At 38.5% G+C, this 14,854-nt stretch overlaps 1 protein-coding gene across 1 annotated transcript in view; it reads right to left on the reverse strand.

The window, feature by feature from the left end:
* LOC103779012 (HEAT repeat-containing protein 1-like) overlaps positions 1 to 14,854 on the reverse strand; it is a gene marked incomplete at its 3' end in the record, with an annotated part of 20,530 nt that overhangs the window by 3,903 nt on the left and 1,773 nt on the right. The window contains exons 4-19 of the mRNA XM_008946632.1: positions 14,127 to 14,267; positions 13,385 to 13,596; positions 12,006 to 12,139; positions 11,083 to 11,191; positions 10,628 to 10,738; positions 10,086 to 10,203; positions 8,745 to 8,852; positions 8,219 to 8,314; positions 7,117 to 7,205; positions 6,610 to 6,821; positions 6,216 to 6,337; positions 5,501 to 5,698; positions 3,650 to 3,833; positions 3,237 to 3,385; positions 993 to 1,185; positions 309 to 481 (exon numbers count right to left, since the gene is read on the reverse strand). Of these exons, the coding sequence (XP_008944880.1) occupies positions 309 to 481; positions 993 to 1,185; positions 3,237 to 3,385; positions 3,650 to 3,833; positions 5,501 to 5,698; positions 6,216 to 6,337; positions 6,610 to 6,821; positions 7,117 to 7,205; positions 8,219 to 8,314; positions 8,745 to 8,852; positions 10,086 to 10,203; positions 10,628 to 10,738; positions 11,083 to 11,191; positions 12,006 to 12,139; positions 13,385 to 13,596; positions 14,127 to 14,267 (2,349 nt within the window). The remainder of the gene's footprint in view (positions 1 to 308; positions 482 to 992; positions 1,186 to 3,236; positions 3,386 to 3,649; positions 3,834 to 5,500; positions 5,699 to 6,215; positions 6,338 to 6,609; positions 6,822 to 7,116; positions 7,206 to 8,218; positions 8,315 to 8,744; positions 8,853 to 10,085; positions 10,204 to 10,627; positions 10,739 to 11,082; positions 11,192 to 12,005; positions 12,140 to 13,384; positions 13,597 to 14,126; positions 14,268 to 14,854) is intronic.

A 14,854-nucleotide genomic window follows, 5' to 3' on the forward strand; every position in this document is an offset into this window, starting at 1 on the left:
AAAATGCCTTAAAACTTACATCTATATTTATTCAATGCTTTCATAATAATGCAATCTAGATACAAACAGAATTCTTCATCTCTAAATAAACCACAAGTTAATAACTCTTGACATATTCTCAATTTTCTGTATGCAATAAATCATTTGAATGTTTTTATAGTCCTTTGGAAGAACATTAAATAAATTAATCTGTTATGTTATAGAAAGACAATGAACTTTCCCAAATAACTTTAAGTCCTTTAGAAAAGATAGGCACTCACCGCAGTAGTCAAAACTTGTATTAATGTATACTTTAACAACAAAAATACCTGTGTTATGTATGTAGGGTCAGCTATGATCTCTTCTGTCTTTTGCTCCAAATGTTGAAGAACAGGATGAAATAAAGACTCCTTTATTCCTCTCAGGGAATGCAGACAGTTGAGAGCAGCCCTTCGAACTTCACTCACAGGACTACCCAAGTTAACTAGCAAAGATATCACCACTGCAAAGAGTGAGGGAAGGAAGGAGGAAAAGACAACAGAAAAAAGTGAGTGGTCAGAATTTTAATTGTCCCTGAAGAGGCACCAACATTTCTTTGGAATTAAAAAGTCATGTCTTCCCAGTATAAACCTCTACACTACACAAACCCAACATGAATCTCACAGATCCACAGCTCCAAATTTCTTCATCACAGTCCTTATATTTATATTTAACCTGTGCTACTGACTCCCACATCGTTACACTGCACAGAAAATAAAGTGATGTAACTGACTTCTTCAGCATAGAAGCAAGTTTCTTTAACACTTAAGATTTAAAAAAACGTGGTTTCACCTACTTCCAAGCTTGGGCTAATAGCAGCAGTGAAAGAAACCTAGCTTAGCCTAGTACAAGCTGACATAACTAACTACAGATACCCTCCTCCATGGTATAAAATGTGGTAAAATTGCACAAAATTAAAATATACTGTGACTAAGTCTCAAGATGAGAGAGAGAGAGATACTGTTTTACTTTACCTGGAGATGATGGTGATAGCAGCTGTTTCTTTTTTTGGTATGTCTGTGATTCAAGCAGTGCATAGCCAATATATAGAGCTTGAGTCTGTAGCATTGCATTGACTTCATAGTTCAGGTGATTTGAAAGGTTGTAACTGTATGTCCACAAAATAGAAAGGAATTTGAAGAGAACCTCTGAATCTTTTAGATGTACCTTAAATTTAACAAAAGAAAATAAAAGAAAAGTAATTGTTTAATAGCTTTAATTTATTTGGCTAACGAGTACTCACCATGTCTGATAAACCACCCAAAGCAAAAAAGTACACAGGAAGAGAACAAAAGCGCCAGAAACAAAAAGTTACTGAGTAGATGCTTTTGGGTAAACAGTACTTGCATGTGTATACAAGTCCACATATCACTTAACAGCTGGCTTATTTGGTTTAACAGCTAACTTGTAGTCTAGAGGTATGTAAATACAGAGGATTTTAAAAAAGAAATACTAACAAAGCAAAACCACATCCATAAGAACATTTGTATAGCATGTGAACTGTGCAAGAAAATTTTTAGATGCCAAATAAAGCACTCCTATTTCCTGTTTTGTGCAGCAGTAATCTTAAAAGTGCTCTAAGTAATACCTGATCTTTTTCATCATTTTAAAAATTCTATAAACTAACATCTCAGAAGAGCTGGGCATCCAATTTCCTCGTACAGTAGTTTTCTGTGCTGAACATTGACACTGAACTTTACTCCTAGAATTTGTCCTGGACTGGCTGTACAGGTTTTATGATAATGAACCCAAACCAACAAACTGAATCATAAATGTGTCACTGGCCACTGCAGACACAGGCCAAAGTGCCTTCTCCCTCCTCCAATAGTAATAGCTGCTCCAAGAAGATTCAATTCAGTTTTGCACACGTCTACATCCAATTACCTTAACTTTGCTCTAGGACCTTTCTGTCAAAATTTAATAAGGATAGTTTCTGATTTTGAAGCAGCTACATTGTGCCCTAATAGTATTCCAAATGAATTTAAAAGCCTTGCTTACTTTATGGTCTGTCAGTAGCTAGCGTGCTTCCTGTCTGCAAGGTGCTCTCTGGAATCCTATGAGCTCTTTGGTCACCGAACAGGAGCGCCCACTGAAAGTCATACAGACTCAATGCAGCTTGGCAGACCCACCAATACAACTTCTGACATACTCTTGCTTATTCTCGCTTCTACAAGTCCATCAAGACCAAGGTTCTAGCTATACTAACTGTTCTAGAGCAGGCAAAAATAACTGTCTTGTCCCCTTCAAATTAAACATCCTCAAAATCAGAAACCAGCAGTACTCCACAAGTGAAAGAAGGAAATTATTACTGCAGCTGTTACCTTCACTAGGTCTTAGGGCATTACTATCCCCATTCCACAAACCTTCTGCAGTCTCTTCTCCAACCTTCCTCTCTTCTCTTCTAGGCAGTATAACTCAGCTTGGTCAGTCAAAAACTCCACTAAAATACCATCTTTCCTTCCCTGCTGACAGCCTGTAACTAGCCAGGCACTGAATCTACCTCTTTTAACAGTATCCGTACAGTTTCACTAGATCTTGGAGAGACTGATAATTAGACAAAGATACATGCAGGAATTAACATCAAACCCAAGTTTTATGAAATCACTGCTATTCTCTCCTTCGTGTTTGGCATGTGCTGCTCTTGATGAAACAGCATCAAATTCTGTAACAGTGGTTTTGTGTCAATTAGTGGCTTCTCTTTTCCTCAGAATGTAGTTATTACTCCTTGCCATCTAAAATACAGACTGCCAAAATCCTTCATTCTCCTCACAAAAATGTATCTCTCTATGCAGGTGAGAAAACATGAGATGACTAGGAAACATGCAGTGTCTTTTCAAATTTTTATATTTAAGAAGTAACAAATTTTACAGAGCAACTGTTATGATTTGCTCCCAGATGGGACCAAAACTTTTAGCTCAAACTTGACCTCAAGCTCCTGACCTTGTCCTGCAAATCAGCGCTGTGTTTTCACCTTTGCCTCAAGTGGTCCATTTATTGTTTTTTTGTTTTTTTTTTTTTTTTACTTTTATTTTCCATTATTACATTTAATTAGGGTTACCAAATCAGATGAAGCTTAGACTTTCATCTGCCCTCAGTACTAGCATGCACCAGCAGTGCTGCATAATCAGTCCTCCGTTTTTCTCAGTTTTCCTTAAAGTTACATAACTGCACAAATGTGGATGACTAGTAATTCAGAGCAACAAATGCAAAAATAATACCTTGAGTAAGAGATTCATCAATGCTCTGTACTCAGTAGCATTGCTTCCCTCACTAGCTCCACAGACAAGTAGGTCAAATAGCCCCAAAAGGAGGTGCAGGTAATCTTGGCTGTCTTGATCCAGAGATTCAGGATTCCACCAAGTTTCCTCTAAAACACACAGGTTATAGGTAAAACACAGTGGCTGGATATGAACACCTTCAGAAACCAAGGGAACACATACATCTCTAAAAGAAGAGTATACATTTGGTTGATTTCATGTTCAACAAGTAAGTAATTTTTACAGATCTCAGTAACAAAAAAGAAGGTTAAGGAAGCAAGGCTTGCTTGTTTCCAGTCACTTCTGAAGACAGAAAAAAAAACTCTTTCTTCATCACTTAATTGATTTAGGACAGCCAAAACCTTAATACCTACCTTTTGAAAAGGACAGAGGAGGTTTCAGGCCATTAATGAAGTTTTTCAATATGAATAGGAACATGGCTGTCTCTTCTGCATAAGCAGTCTGATCACTATCCAGCTTGTCTATATATGCAGCTAACAAGTCCTTAGGCACCAAAGTTTCCTCTGTTGTTTCAACAGACCAGTTTAGGGGAGTTTCCTGTGAATGAAAAGTCATTTTAATGTATGCTGTCACAATGTCATGCAACAGAAGACAGAAATTTAGCATTAAAATTCACAAATATTTAATTTTCAACCTGAAAATAGGTATCCTTACAAAGTGAATTACATTTCTGACTTTACATTTAAACTTGCATCTACAGTTTTAAAACCTATGTCAGCTCTTACTACCATAATTAATCCTGCACATAAGTGAGGTAACAAGAGTAAAATGCCAGTCTTTCTAAAATTTCTTCAAAGGGCTTAGAAGTTACTCATAGCATTTTGTGGACATTCAGTTTAAGCTTTCCAACTAGCTCTGTTCTAGCAACGTAATCCGTATCTTTCAGATATATACTGCATATATTGTACATATAAAAACTCTTTAATGGAATAACATAAGGCCGAATAACTAATTATTATGTATTGTGCACGTGCGTGCAAAGGGCTGCACACAGAAACAGAGCCTTGCTCACTTGTGTCTCACATACACACAAAAGGATAAACTGTTTCAACAACAAAATAAATCAAGAGAATCCCAGTGGGAAATATGCATAAAAATAAAGCAAAAAAAGCTAGCAGAAAGGTGCAGAAGTACTCCCTCTGAAAATTGTTCCTGGCCCTCCGATGGCTCCCCCTTCTACCAGTCAATACAACTGCTTATGGAGCTGCAAAATAAACCAAACCCCAGCAAATTCAGTAACAACACCTTCAATGCTGTTACAAGGACTTGGCTGAGGTCACAGTTCATTCAGTCACCGAATGGTTTGCATTGGAAGGGATCTTCAAGCCAACTTGAAGCTCATCTAGTCCAACCCTTCTGTCATGGCACAGGGACATCTTTCACTAGATCAGGTTGCTCAAAGCTGAATCTGACCATGAAAAGGGAGGGCACCCACAACCTCTCTGCACAACCTGTTCCTCATCAACCCCAGAATGAAAAATTTCTTTCTTACATCTAGTCTAAATCTACTTTAAGTTTACTTACTTTTCTTACTTTAGTTTAAAACCACTGGCCCCTGTTCAACCACTATAGGCTCTGGTAAAAAGTCTCTCTCCATCTTTCTTATAAGCCCCCTTTAAGTACTGGAAGGCCACAGTAAGGTCTCTCTAGAACCTTCTCTTCTCCAGGCTCAAAAACCCCTACTCAGCGTTTTTTCACAGGAGATGTGTTCCAGAAAATTGGTCTGACAATTTTCATGGCCCTCCTCTGGAACTGTTCTTAGCATAAGCGCTTTTTTTCCATATTCAGCTGCATTTCCTTCTTTCCCCTATTGAGCAAGCCACCAAAACCTTTACTCAGGAATATCTTGGTTTACAGTCATTAAGCCAAACAGTAGCACCACATGATGCCACAACATTATGTTAGGTAGCAGAAACACACCAAAGTTTGTGTGAAGCCCACAGCACTGAAACACTGAATTGGTGAGGTGCTAGCCTAAAACTCTAGAATTCTTACATTTTTAATGCAGTCATTAGAGTGGTAAAATATAAGAGCAACTGTTAATGGCACCTTCTAGTACTGCTGCCAAGTGTGTGGTTTTTGCTCTGGAAAGGAATGCAAGTGAGCTTTTCAGTCTTTCAAGGATTCTGAACTTTTTGTTCTCCAATAAAAACAGGTTTCTCCACTACAAAGAAAATGCATTCTCCAGACTGTTCACACCTTACCTCTGCAGGATCACAAGCTCTGAGGTTTTTTATTTTTTTATCCAAGAAACGGAATACTCTGATAGCCACTGGAAAATAACTCTCCTTCATCTGTGTACTGCAGCAGCACTGAACAAGCACTGAACCAATTATGTGAGTAGTTACTTTCTGTCTCACACTGTCAGATTCCGTTTCAGCAACAAGTATCAGATCATCAACCTTAGAAAAGGGAATGGAGGAAAACCAACAACAAGTTAGTAAGACAGTGGGACTTCACTGCGACTTTGCACCATTTTTCATTTGTGTGTCCAGTTAAAACCTTGTTACCCTCTATCCTAAGTAGCAAGTTACTGTCTGCTGTAGTGGCACTCTTTGGAACCTGGGAATGCACAACCATCTGTTTCCACAAACTACTCACAGGTATACTTGTTTACTCTCTAGAATTTTTTTTCATGAAACCAAAAATTCCTGGAATTTAGTTACAGTATAATTTGGCCATATAGGTAATAGCTGCACTACTTCTTTTCCTTATGTTAGGCCAGAAATGTGTTTTATCCAGGTTGTATTGGGTTTTGTTATTGTTCTCTCTCTCCTCTCTATTTGCATAGCAGCTTGATAATAGCATACCAATGCTAAAAAGAGCATACATTAAACTCTTCTATATCACATTTGTTCTACTACAGTAACTACCTGGAAAGTAAAATCTTTTAAGCTTAAGGTAACATGGTACACATACCATTTGCAATAGTAGGGAAGGGTCCCCTGAAGTCATGTTTTTAGCAAACAGTAGAATCATTTTCCTGTTGGCCACTCCAATCAGCTCTACAGGCTTGCTAGATTTAATTGCCTCTTCCAGAGCTGTTCCAAGGAAAAAAGAAACAATGAGACAATCTAAGTATACAAATCATGTATTAAAACACTGGTGGCTCAATAATACTTAGAAACAGTTGGTAACATACTGGACAATTTCTTCAGCTCTCAAAGAATTTTTTAAAAAACTCCACTCACAGCATGGTAGCTTGTTAGTGACAGCCAGTCTCCTTCAGAGTAAGTGTTTACATTCAATAAGGATGATGTCCTAAATTGTCACAATTTTTCTTTTACCAAATTGTTTACAATTAATACCTTACCTTCTGGCCAGCCTTTCAGTAAGGGATGTAAAGAGCAGAGATCAGATTCTGACAGACAAATGGCCATTTTCCAGTCTGAAGATTTTGAATTCGCATTAGTGATTACCATAAGAGGTAACAACCTCATTACTGCTTCATCTAGTAGTTCTTTTTTCTCTTTCAAAATCTCCTCTTTGACTAGAATTTTTATTGCTCGCTCCAGAACCTTGTACCTAAAAGAAAACAAGTCATGCTGAAAACTCATTGCTCAATCACACCAGCAACACTTCTTTCATTTATTCTCCATTTTCCATGGCAATTATCTGAATCCAAGTAGGAGTGAGAACAAATAAGAAATTCACAGGAAATGATATGCAAGTAATTTAACATTTCTCTTGAATCTCAGCAGATACAGCATAGCAAGAAGTACTTGAAGTGAAAAACCAATTTTTAAAATATTCTTTTGAGTTACTTTTAAAAATATTATTTATACGGAGGGAATGTAGACTGCAAAAGGCACAAACATACCACTTTCCATCTTTTGAAAGATCAGCTCTCTGGAAGATGTTCAAAAGACTTGATATTACTACCTCTGGATTGACTTGTTCCTTGAAAATCTGAAAAGTAATCAAGAAAAAAGAAATGAAAGTATAGTAAGACACAAAATAGTTTACCAAATCATAATGGAAAATGCATCTGCTATACCAAATGGAAACAGGGATCAAACATCAGCAATTGGATTCCTATTGATAGTCATGTAATAAAAAATACTGTCAGGGTAAACAGAAGTTACAAGGCTGCCCAGTATGCCCTCTTGATATGGTAAAGTATGAAGAATTTCTTGAACGCAGAAGTTTGGTAAAACTGATAAACAATAAGCACAACACTTTATAATTAAGAACTGCTTTTACTTTACATAGCATCTGTATGACAAAAATATAAGGCACATTAACAAAAGACACTGAAGTTTAAAGAAGCACTCACATGCTTCTATTCCCATTTTTTAGTGATTAAGAATGAATGAACACACAAGACCAATTATACCACTGCTAATAATATTCTCGTCTCCACTACTATAAGCAGAAGCAACAAAGACTGTTACTCTAGCTGGAAACAATCAGCACAATGCATACCAGAGTCCTATCCAGTAAACCTGAGCTGGAGTTTAGGGCTTTGTCACTATCAACTGACCAAATGACTCTCATATGGAAAAACTCAACCGAGCACTTCTCACTGGCGTAACAACTCGCCACTGCGCCATCTTCCATCCAAGAGGCAGGTGACGTGGCTTGCATTCTTACAGAAAAATGTACAGGATAAGGAGGAACCATGCTTCAAATAATAATCAAAAGGAACAATGTGCTTTGATAGCTACATGGAAAACTATCAGTAAGTTCAGGTTAACAGCAAACACTTTGGGAAAGATGAGTAAGCCGAAATCTGGGGGGGACCTGTGAGGCAGTAAACAACACAAGCCTCCTAAATTTGTGCAGTTTTATCCTGTTAAGGACAAAAGCTGTACACTAAGGACAGGACTGGAAGAAGGGCAATTACAAAAAAATGCATTCCAGACACACTTATTCAAGACCAGCTAAAATCCCACCTGACATATCAAAAGATACACACTTACCTCCAAAGAACTGAGAGCAGACATCACAACATCTCTGTTGTCATCCCTGAGACGACCAAAAATTGCTTCTTCTATGAAAGACTGATCAAAGCCTTCCTGAAAACAAACAAATAAACAAACAATAAAAAGGGAACAAAGACACAAAGGAAAAATAATAATTTGTTGGGAGCACAATTTACAGGCTTTTAAGGAAATATCTGAATCCTAGCACAAGAACAGCAGTTATCTCATCTAAATTAAACCTCACAGGCAGACTATCATTCAACAACAAGTGAAAGAAAAACGAAAGTATCCATGAACTTTGAATTTATCTTAGGCTGCAAGCAGCTTAAAAACAAGAACCACATCCAGACTCCAGAATCCAGGAAAATGGCAACAGAAGCCTCCTGAAAACACCATGAGAAACGGTGAAGATGTCATACAAATGGCTTAACGTACTACTCGTCTTCTATTGATATGTCTGGCAACAGCTTTTTGAAGACATATGTTAAGTTAGAGAACTATGTGAGAGATTCAGGACACAAACCTTTGATGTTTCAATAACATCTTTCAAATGCTGAAGAGCCAGGACCCGCACAGCTGGCTGAGGATGATTCAAACTGAGCAGAAGAGAGGTATCCAAGTCTTCCAGAAACTGAAATACATAGTTCAGAGTGACTCATGGCATGTTAAAAATACTTTAAGTATATGTAACAGGAGAAATTCTTTCAGCAATTTTTTGTACCAGAAGAAAACCTGCATAATTCAGACCCAAAAAGCATCAATTACAGAATGATGATGTTGTATAACTGTTTCAGATTTGTTCTTCTTCACTTTGGTAGACACCTTTTGTAAAATAGCTCGAAAAGTACAGTAAGCCACAGACTCTTTTTGTCCTAGAAAAGCACTACACTTATCTGAGGATTCTGAGAAAGCTCTAGTGACAATGTCAGTGTGACAGAGCACAGATAGAAACTGTTAAAAAGGCATCCCTGCCAATCCCATTGCACACACTTATCTCAGAAACCTTAAAGGGCTGAAGAAAGTCATATGCCTTTGCTCTGCATGTTTTGTTTGTCTGCCAATCCACTTGTTATTCAGTCACAGAATCTGTGTATTGTTAATCAGTACAAAAAAAAATTAGGCACTTCTTTATGTAGTTTGTCATCTCTTCTGAAGTGTTTTCAGTCTTTCAATCATAGCAAACAGCAGCCACAATACTAATCATCTCTTAATAACTCCTTGGACACACCTGTTGCACTCATGGTTATTCTGTGTTAGGCTGAGATTCAATTCTCTTCAGAAATGGCAGAGGAATAACTCTGTAGTCACTCTAATCTTCCATGTTACTGACTGTAAACATTCATGAAATCAATGCAACAAAAGGGATCAAGCCACCTTCTCTCAACAGTGACAAAGCCATTTGTTGACATTCCCAAAACAGACACCTCTGACACTGACAAAATCTGTAAGATAAGGCCTTGCTGGGCACCATCACGTTGTCACTATCAACTGTTATGGTGTATGTAGTGGCCATGTTCCTAAGGAAAAAAATTACTGATAGCTATATGGAAGGTGGAAATGTACAAATTTTGGCCACAAAAAAGCCCTCACGCTCATGACTGCGCATGATAAACATCAACTTAAAAGATCTGATGGCTTGTGATTTTACCAGTTTCTAACAAGCTCTCCCATCCTCAATCCCATTTAAGTAAGTTTTTGTTTTGTTTTGGGGGTTTTTTTTTGGTTGTTTGTGGTTTTCCTTGTGGGAATGGTAGAGCTTTTGTTTAGAAAGAGGAAGAAAGAGCAGAACTCTGCCAAAATATCATCAACCTTCAGACAGTATAACCAAGTAAGAGCTAGATTCACGAACTGAGCTTCTACCTACCTTGTATTTGCCACAGCTTAATGACAGAGAAATAAATTGGTGAAAAAGATTTTGGTCAGCTTCATCTGTGCCATCTTCCAGATGCTTCTCCAACACAGCATCCAGGGCTTTAGGATACCTGCAGACAAACAAAACCACCAGCGTTTTCCACAGAGAATACAGGGAAATACAAGGAAGCTGAATGCACACACACTGATCTGAACCACATATTTTAAAGTAGCTTTGCAAGGGCAATCAACCATTATGTTTTAACACAGACGAATGATATGCAGACCACTAGAATAAGTAATAAGCCAAAAAGGTCACGTTGCATAGCAAACAGCTGTACAAAGCCAGGAGGTCTGCATCAACGTATTACAGGGATAACAAAATATACAAGGACAGATCAGTAAAATACAATCTGGGCAAAGACTAGGAGTCAGCTATTTTTACTGTATTTATTTGGGCAAGAATATTGTGCTTACTACACCCAACAAGCCAAGATCATATGTGACATCACCATTCTGCAGACTGTGGGTCTGTCACAGAAAAACGGAACTTACTTTCTCTCCAGAAGTCTGATAAGAGGAAGTATTTTCTGATTAAGTGCAGCCATTTTGGTGGAATTAGATTCGATCTCTGTACCACAGGAGATAAACTCTTCAAGAAACTTGCTAAAATTACAAACAAAAGAGAAAGTCACCATTTTTTGGATAGCACACAGCTTTCGTTAATGTTATAAAGCATACTGCTAAACAGGCTAGGATCAATATGCATTACTTATTGCAAGTACTCCTGGTCTGAAGTTTCACTCCATACCACAAATACTCCACCAGTGCTGAAAGCATGGTTTTTCTGGGTTACTGAACGTTTCAGTTTAAAAATCCAGGTTTGAAGTTAATTTATGAACTCAAAAAACCACGCTCAAATAATGCTAATACCATTGTCAAAAATTAGTTGTTATTATACAGGAAATGACTATAGTACTGAAGAAAAAAAGTAATCAAAGTTAACTCACGAAGCCAACAGGTGATCTAAATCTTTTTCCAGTGGTATACTCTGAAGAATAGCTTCAAGATGTTTGATGTAAATCTGATTCTCCGTCTCCTCAGATTCTTCTTGTTCCTCTAAGGACAATGCATAACCATAAAAGATGAACAATAGTTTGATAATAACCTCCTCATACTGATGAAAGCTAACAGCTTGTACAGGCATCACCGCCTGGTGAACCAAGCACACAACTTGGAAGATCACAATGTTCATTGATTACTAGCACTAACTCCCCATGAGCTGCTAGCAATGCTTCATACTGGTCATTAAAACGCCAAAGGCTGCATTGCTGTCAGTAAACTGAAGTACGCTCTGGAATGTTCCAGACCCGCTACCACAACCTGTGCCAGCAACTCTACACAGCATTCACTGGTGTGAATCTGAACCTTTTCAACAAAAGAGCTTTCCCAATCATGACTTGGCAGTTACAAGTCCATAGTGCAAACAGACTCTCTAGCACACACAGGCTACTAATGCCTGCTAGTTAGCCTCACTGTCCCAGACTTTTCCCAGGCACATTTCATTCATCAGCTAAACAGAGATCTCCACTACTTTAATTACAGACGGAGTTCATGGCATCTACCTTAAAATAATTTTGTTCTTTACTGCAATACATCTCTAAGAGTCATAAATTTTATACACCCAAATTAGTGTTACTGATGAGATACTGCAAACCAACATGTATATAGCAATATAACAATGTCTAAAATACCCTGCTCTGTAGGGCCTGGAAAAAGAAAAAGACACATGCACACAGAAGCTAAATTAGGTCTTCACATTTATTGGTGCAGTTCTAAGGGTAAAAGCAACTAAGATTACACAGCTTTGACAGCGACCACAGACATCTGTCCTTGAGACTCAACTAAACTGTAAAAAGGTCTGATAACTTACCTGCATCACTTCTCATGACAGTGCAAACAAGGTGAGGCAACAGGTAACGCAGAAGAGGAGAGATATCATAGCTTGCTGAAAGGCCTTGCAAAACTGTGACCAGTCCTGGTGTTTTGCACAGATGATTAAACGGCCTGCACAACGGAATAGGGAAATAATAAATAAAAACACGCATGCTCATCTGGGTTAACAACACTTTCAAAGCATGCAGAATTCTTAAGGACTCAAGTTTTCAGCATCAGGTAACAGCCTCAGTGTAAAGAAAAAAAATCCAAGTGTTCCAGGTTCCACTCCATTATTGTCAGAGGTTTATTGACACATTTAATATCCAAGAAGAAAAGAGGCTACTGCCAGTCACGTCGAGCACAGATGCTAAAATGGCACAGTGAACACACCTAAGTTTTTGAAAAGTTGGTAGTACAATAAAAACTACTTGTATGGCTTGCACGAAGAGATATCCTCACATTGCAAGGAGCATATCTGTTACCCAATGGCAGCAAAAGGAAGGGAGAAGAAAAAATACCTCAGCCATGAGATCCTCAAAGAGAGTAGAAGCAGATTCCTTTCCTGTTAACAAAAAGCTTCTCTTATCTTCTCTCCTTTTATACTGACCTGGCTGGACGCTGCATAACACATCAAGCACGTCTCTCCTTACTTCCCCACACCTTAGCTTTTAACTTCGTCTCCTCTTCCATGGCTGTGTCCAATCGTGTGGAAGGTAATCACTGCACTTATCTCCACAAAGATTTATTCTACTGGAATACCCACGGTAACCTCTTTGCCAGCAAGCAAAACCCTTTGGCATGTGGGACTTCCTACACTGTGTTCAGCTGCACGTTAAGAGCACTGCCTAACTGCATCAGGGCAGGACAGACAGACCAACAGCAATGAAATACTACACTTACTTTCAGAAGAACACCTTACTTGTGGGACCAAAGAATTGCTTGTATAGAAGCACTTACACTTCAGGTGTCAAACCATATGAACTCAAAGCCTGTCCACTGAAGGGACAGAACTACTTTTTTCCAAGCTGTTCACATAACCTCAGATTTGCACTGCCATTATTATGCTGCCTTCTCTTTCAGGATTCCCACTTTCAAGAATCTCTCTTACTGGTGGGGTTCAGTTTTGCACATTGACAGCAACCTTTCACTAAGGGAAGAGGCAGGAGAGGGACCAAAAAACAACAGTGTTGTACCACTGAGACATCTTAGATGTAGCAAGCATTAAAAAAAAAAAAAAAAAAAAAAAAAAGTAAGCCAAAAAAACTTTCAAGCCTTTTGAAATATATCCCTCTAACAAGGTGGATAAAAAATTCAAATTATCAAATGCAGTCTGACCTTTTAAAAAGTGGGAAAATTCAATTCACGTAGACTTACTTCTTCCCAAGTTTGTCTCCTTTCTGAGTTTGTAGCAGTAGGTTCAAGCATGCCACCCCATCCTTTACTAATGAGGGCACTTTAGATAATGTCTTGCTTATCTGTAACATCAAGGAATGCACCAAGGAAGTCTCCACTGTCACTTTTACTGTCATCTGGCAGATTATCATGTATGTTGCAGCTCTGTAATCCTGTATAGAGGATTTCAAGCCCTAGGAAAAGAGATATAGGTAGATTTTAAACACAGACAAATTAAAAGAGTTAATTCACAAGAATCATCTTTATTTTGGCATCCCCAGAATCATGTTGCCTTCTTGTCCATGTGTTAACTTCTAAGGAGTCTATAAACTCATCTTTCACACAGAAGGCAGACAAATTCATTAAGTGTTGCTCTGGTCATTAACAGAGCAACAGTCCTGGAGGAAAGAGGATATTAAAACAGGCTGCCCACCCTGACTCAATTTCCTCATTGTTCAGCATGATAATTCTCTAAGACAAGGAGGTTCATTCAAACTGTGTATCCATTTCTCACAGCTCCACTCCTCACACAGGATAGGAAATAGCTCATCAGAGGTGTGAAGAAACATTGTAATTCATGAACCTTCACCTGTCTGATGTTTCAAAGCAGCCTGAAAATGGTACATTTGACACAGAATGTCCCTCTTAGATGCTATCTGCAGATGCTTGTCCACAGAAGACAGCACACATCATCACACAGGAAGAAAAACAAAGCTTCACGTACCTTTTGGATGTAAGGGAGCAGCAGAGAGACTATAGTGTCTGTTATCTTCTCTGCAGCTCCAAGGGCTGACACAATGGTGGAGGCATAAAACACAAGAAGAACTCTCAACTGAGCTGCACTGCCAGGACACTCTGAAAAGACCTGGACCATGGAAAAATCAGTTGTCAGCTATCAGGAACAGTGGAAACACACATACAGCTCCTCCCCAAACCAGCAAAATCTCACAACTCCAGCGTGCAACCTCTACCAGCTCCTGCTGGCACACCTTAAGTTATCATCTTCTAGCAGTGACCCTCGCCAGAGGCTGTTGCTTCCCCTTGCAGACACGGTAGAAAGGAGTGGGTGCTACTCCTCAGCTACCATAATCATAACAAGGGAAGATCAATCGTGATTTTAGTGTGATGCTCACGCCCGAGGACTGGACAGCCAAGAGGCTGACTGGTAGATGTTCAACACCCCCTATTACATCTGTGAACAAACTCTGTCATTGGGTGTGGCTTAGTTGGACAGCACATTCATTCTAGCTTTCTAAATAACTGGATTTGTCATACATCTTTTAAAACTAGTTCTCCTTTTGACAATAACTGCAAAACCAAACAAAACTGCTTAACTTCAAACATTCTCTATTTTATGTTCCCATTCATATTTGAAGACATATGTTTAAAACACCCATGACAACCTCCAGAAGAGGCATCCAAATTCAAAGCACAGTTACAAATTAATAGCAG

Source organism: Merops nubicus, unplaced genomic scaffold, assembly GCF_000691845.1.
Source record: "Merops nubicus isolate BGI_N331 unplaced genomic scaffold, ASM69184v1 scaffold21060, whole genome shotgun sequence".
NCBI classification, from domain to species: Eukaryota; Metazoa; Chordata; class Aves; order Coraciiformes; family Meropidae; genus Merops; species Merops nubicus.